This window comes from Tachyglossus aculeatus, unplaced genomic scaffold (genome assembly GCF_015852505.1).
Source record: "Tachyglossus aculeatus isolate mTacAcu1 unplaced genomic scaffold, mTacAcu1.pri SUPER_30, whole genome shotgun sequence".
Classification (NCBI taxonomy): Eukaryota; Metazoa; Chordata; class Mammalia; order Monotremata; family Tachyglossidae; genus Tachyglossus; species Tachyglossus aculeatus.
This window is the reverse complement of record NW_024044837.1, coordinates 1,831,228-1,837,303: the sequence shown is the minus strand read 5'-3', so window position 1 is coordinate 1,837,303 and position 6,076 is coordinate 1,831,228. Positions and strand designations below refer to the sequence as shown.

Below are 6,076 nucleotides of genomic sequence, written 5' to 3'. Positions count from 1 at the left end.
AATGAATGAATGAGACTGATGGCCCCGTGGACCAGAAAACAGTCTGAAAGGATTCCACAGGAGCACCAGCACCATGCCACTCCCCTGGGCCCAACCAGCTCTGTCCTCACCATGTGCCAACTCCAAGGGTGGCAGGGTCACTGGGAAAAACCAGAGGCACCAGTTACCCGTGGCCTTCTCCTGATACCCTCAGTAGGGACCATGTCCCAGAGGATTAGGAGGGGAGGGGAGAGGGCCGGGATGGTCCCAGAATGGTGGTCTGTGTCTTAGGAGAACCCAAGGAGCTGCTTTCTGTCCACTCCTGGGCTAAAGGCAGCACATGGAGCCCCAGCACCATCGGAAAGAGGCCACTGGCTATAGAGACCATAACACCGGCTGATATGCACCCTTCAGCTCTGCTCCACCCCTGCCCCTGTGGCCCATGGCACCCTCAGACCTGCCACAGGCTGAGAGTCCAGGGCCAGGGTTGGCCCACAGTGGGGGCTTCTGTTTTACACAGAGGTTGGAGCCTTAACATGTGGGGTGTCCTAATCCACACTGTACCAAGTGCTCAGGACTAACTTGGGACAAAAATGATATTCTCTCACCTCAGATTTCCCAAAAAGGGCCAGAAAGGTTCATTCTCAGGCTGGTCCACCAACCCCTGCTGTCTCCTCCAAGTATCCGGCAGGAAGGGATCACAACATCTCCAAAAAAAGATTTTTCCTGCAGAACACATTTCTCAGGGCCCGTTTCATGTCTTTGTTCCTCAAGCTGTAGATGAAAGGATTCAGCATAGGGGTGACCACCGTGTATACGACAGATGCTATCGAGCCCTTCTGGGATACTTGGGAAGTCATGGGACTGAGGTAGACCCCGAGGGCACTGCCATAGAACAAAGAGACCACAGTCAGGTGAGAGCCACAAGTGGAGAAAGCTTTCCATCTTCCCCCAGCAGAGGATATTTTCAAAATAGTTGAAACAATATGAATGTAAGAGAAAAGGAGGCCTGCAAGGGGACCTAAACCAAGCACCACGAACAGTATGTACAGTAACACATCATTAATGATGGTGTCAGTGCAGGATAGCTTTAGGATCTGGTTAAGTTCACAGAAATAGTGAAGGATTTTGTTGTCTGCACAAAAGGATAAGTGAAGGACCAATAGTGTGTTGAGTAAGGCATCAAGGCTACTGACACTCCAGGACCCAGAAACCATCAGGGCACAGAGTCGAGGACTCATGATGGTGGTGTAGTGGAGAGGGTGGCAAATGGCCACATAGCGATCATAAGCCATCCCGGTTAGGAGGAAGGTATCCAGACTTCCAAAGAAGATAAAAAAATATACTTGTGCCAGGCAGCCAGCGTAAGTTATGGATTTGTTGTGGGTCTGGATGTTGGCCAGCATCTTGGGGACTGTGGTAGACAGGAAGCAGGCATCAGCCAGGGAGAGGTTAGTGAGGAAGAAATACATGGGGGTGTGCAGGTGCGGGTTGGATGTGATGGCCAGGATGATGAGCAGGCTCCCCAGGACCCCAAGCAGGTACATCCAGAGAAACAGCACAAAGAGGAGCTGTCGCTGTTCCTCCCGGTCAGACAGTCCCAGGAGGAGGAATTCTGAGATGCTGGATTGGTTTCTCCTCTCCATGGGGCCGGATGTTCTGCTGGGAGAGACAAGGCAGGGGAGTGGGATGGTGGAACAATCACATCTTTGTTTAGGTCAGTCATTCCCCACTGGGATTTTGACGGGATAAGGATGAACTATGTGAACCTTGGGATGTCAAGGAAGGCATCAATTACCCAGCTCCTCCAAGCATACTGGTAACTCTACTGAAGGTAGATTTCTGGCATGAGTGGATCACTGGAATAATCCAGTAATGATGTTTCTTCTGGTCTTATACTCTTTATCCAGTGGGCTATCCTCAGGACCTTGAACTTGGACATATCCCTTGCCTGGCTGCCGTGCATTTGGGTGTGATTGAGGTGGACTTCAAATGTGCTCAAGTTAAAAAAAACCTCCTCTTGATTCCATAAATTGTTCCATCTCCTTCCTCCCATTATTATTCAAACTTCTGGAAGAGGTCATATCCACCCACGGGTATACAACTGATGCGCAAATTGCATGAGCCATTTGGTTGGATTACAAATTTGTCTGGGCATCCTATTAAATCTACCAATCCCTAGTAGACGGGGTTGAACTACCACCCAACATGGCACAGCATCCCCTATTATTGACATCTGCCAGTCCTGTGACATAATGTGATGTCAGCCTGGTGACCCCAAACATCCTCAGTGGAGGAAACCACGTGTCAGAGATTCAGTTCCCCTATGTTCCTGCCATGAGGATCAGCTGCAGAGAAAGGGACCCAAGAGAGATATGAAGGACATAATCAAAAAGTTGGTGGTTTTCTACTGGGGAAGCAGCATGGCCTAGTGTATAGAGCACAGACCTGAGAGTCAGAAGGACCTGGGTTCTAATCCCACCTCCGCCACTTATCAGCTGTGTGGCCTTGGACAAGTCACTTCACGTCTCTGTGCCAAAGTTGTCTCATCTGTAAAATGGGGATTAAGACTGTATGCCCCATGTGGATCAAGGACTGTGTCCCAACCTGATTAGCTTGTATCTACCCCAGCCCTTAGTACAGTGCCTGGAACATAGTAAGTGCTTAACAAATGCCTTTAAAAAATTAATTCCTAAATAATTGAAAAAGGGAGATGAGCATAATTTAGGTATTCTTAAATTCTATCTCTTGCACACCCTTCCCCCACCCATCTCATCTGGAAGGTATTCCAAATTAATTTCCTCATAGATTTATTTATCCTTTTGCATCTTTTATTCATATCTGTTCTCTCTCTTAACCATGGTATAATTGTCAATTTATATCTACTGGGGCCCCCATTAAAGTGCCAGCACTTTGAGAGTTGGTACTGAATTGCTGAATTCTTTTGTATGGCTCAAAAATGCCCAGTACAAATGCTTTTCCTGTAGTAGATGCTAGGTCAATGCTGGTGTTATGCTACAATAACATGCCCTCCTAACTCCAACTTTCATTGGATGACCACTTGTCAGCTGATAAACATATAGTGGAGGACTGGACCTGGTCTCAGAGAAAGTCACAAATAGTATAGGTTTCCACAGAGCTAAATACAGTGTAGTAAATACATAGTAAGCGATTAACAAATACCCCAATTATTATGATTGTAATTGAATGGATTTTGTGGGCCGATCAAAGACTTAAGCATAACTTAAATATAGCTAAGAGTGAGAGAATAGATATACATAATCAATCAATCAATTAATGGCATTTAATGAGTGCCTACTGAGTGCAAAGCACAGTATTAGGCACTTGAGAGAGTACAATTGAAACCATAAAGTACAGCATATACACACACACGCACATATATATATATATATATATATATATATATATATATATAAATAGACACAAATGAATGAAATTAATCAACATGAGTGTTGAGGTTGCATAGAGGATGGCATAACCAGGAAGAGGGGAAAGACTAATCAGAGAATGACTCCCAGAGGAAGTAATTTTTGAGAAGAATTTCGAAGGAGCAGAAGGATGTACTTTGCAAAACCTGGGGTGTGGGGGAGGGAAATATAGGCCTGAGCCAGGGGTTGGGGCAGGAGAGTTAAAAGCAAAAGGTGGTCAGTAGGTTTGCTTGGGAGCTGTGAAAAGCCTGAGCTGGGGTGGGGTGGGAGCAAGAGAGCAGACAGGTAAGTAGGATCCAACTGGTGGTGAACCTTGAAACTGATGGTCAGGCGCTTTGGGGATTTCTAGAGCAAAAGGACTAATTTCATCTCACTCACTTGCCAGTGCTGGGTAAGATGATTGATGGGAGATCGCTCAGGCTCAACAGATCTCTCTTTGTAGGATTCCCATGAACTATGTTTGAGACTTACTTATTCACCCACCTGGAACCTCCCAGGGCGTCTGGACTGCTTGACCTAAATGACCTGCAGTTGAGTACTGCACCAATAACTAGTGAGTAGATGGTCTAAAAGTACCACTTTTTTAGGTATGGTGGGATTAGAGCACCCAGGGATTTGTTGGGAGCAACTTACTTTAGCTGTCATGGATCATTCTGAGCACCAGCATGAATTGGGCATCCAAATTGCATGTCCACTTTGTCATCTCAGTATGGTACTTGTAAAGACGAGACATTGTCAATGCACGTGGGCTGGGATTTGCTATGGTAAACCTGCCCTGAGGTAAACAGATTCAGTCCATGTGCTATTCAGTACAAAAAACCTGAATGAAATGCCCTTCTCTGCCAGATGCCTGTGCTGGTGTCTCTACATCGGTCAAAAACATGGAGCTGAGATGCTGTATGATACCTATTGACAAGGATGACTCCCCCGAAATTGCCCTGTGCTAATAATACACAAAATGAGGTCCGTCCCTCCATGGACGGTTCTAACCTGGAATGTCGGGGTTGGTCCAGAGCTCTGTCCCCACGGGGTCGGGCTCCTTGGCCGTCCCTTGTCTCCGCCGGGTGGCAGCCTGAGTGTGAAGGGGGAAGAAGGACACGGGGCTGCTGGGGCTCTGGGCAGGAACACTGCATCCTCACCCAAAGGGGCAGTGCAGTGGGAGAAGGGCTCACAGCAGGACTATTTTCAGGAGTTTCTGGGCCCCTGGGACAACCAGCCTACAACTCCCTGAGCTCCTTGTTAAAAAGAAACAAACACTCAGTGTCTGATCTCTGCTCCGTGCCCTGGCTTTGCTGAGATTACCCAAATGATTGTTGAACTTGGTGGAGGATAATGAAATGTTACTGGGTTCAGGGTCCTACTACTTTCCTTCTGGAGTGAAAGCACCTCCATATGCCAGCATCTCTAGACTGTAAGCTCCATGTAGGCAGAGAATGTGTCTACCAACTTTGTTGTATTGTACTCTCCCAAGCATTCACTACAGGGCTCTGCACACAGTAAGCACTCAATAAATGCTATTGCTTGACTGATTGATTAATCTGTTGGACATTCCTCCTTGCCTCTGAGTGAGGGTGACGCCCAAGACGGCTCCTCGGACTCATTCTGCATGGACCGAGGGACAACCATGGCCATTCAGCCTTCTGAGGAGATAGAGAATAAACCAGGAGTCTACCCAAAATCCTCCACTGCACTGTCACTGTTACCTGTGCCCAAGAGAGAGTGAGCCTCAGGCAGCATCCTGATCTAACAACCTGAGAAACGCCATTGCCACTTCAGGCCAATGATGCCCAGACCCCAGAATTCTTTCTCTGACAGTGGCCCTACTAGAAGATCACTGATGGCTTTTCTCACTGAAATCGCCCCTCATGATCAGGGATGTACCTTCTAACATCACTAGTGTTTCATCCAATGACCCAACACAAACCATCCATGAATGGAGGCCTTCCTAATCCCATCCTGAGCCTTCCACTATCCCCTACCTTTCCTTCTAATTACCCACCTTGAGATTTGCATCTTTAAATGTATCCAAAGTATTCATTCATTCATTTGATCGTATTTATTGAGCACTTACTGTGTGCAGAGCACAGTACTGTTTGGGAGAGAACAATATAACAGTGAACAAACACATTCCCTGCCCACAATGAGTTTACGTCTAGAGGTGGAGACAGACGTATATATAATTAAATAAATTACAGCTGTGTACGGAAGTGCTGTGGGACTGGGAGGGAGTATGAATAAAGGTAACAAGTCAGAGTGACACAAAAAGGAGTGGAAGATGAGGAAATGGAGGCTTAGTCAGGGAATGTCTCTTGGAGGAGATGCATTTTCAATAAGGCTTTGAAACTGGGGAGAGTACTTGTCCAGCAAAGGTCACAACCTCCTATGCTAACCACTCCCAAATGTTCCCCAGCACTTGAGGGAAGAGGGTTTCCTTTCATTTGTCTTGACTCTGCTACCAGCAATTGTCATTGTGTATTCCCTCATCCCGGTGGTGTGGAATTTGGTAAACACCCAGTGCTTATTGGCCCTGTCTCTGCTCTTCAGATCAAGTCAGCTTCAACCATGATCCCACTAAATAATCATCTTTCCGGCCTGAAAAGTTATCAACCATCCAGCCTATCCTTGTTCAGAAGGTGTTTCAACCTCCT

General features: G+C 46.8%; 1 protein-coding gene across 1 annotated transcript; it reads right to left on the bottom strand.

Moving 5' to 3' along the window:
• Window positions 1–677: 677 nt before the first annotated feature.
• LOC119921777 (olfactory receptor 7A10-like) lies at window positions 678–1,625 on the bottom strand. Its single transcript, XM_038741820.1, has one exon. It carries the CDS (start codon window positions 1,623–1,625, stop codon window positions 678–680), a length of 948 nt encoding a protein of 315 aa, XP_038597748.1.
• Between the last annotated feature and the right edge of the window lie 4,451 nt (window positions 1,626–6,076).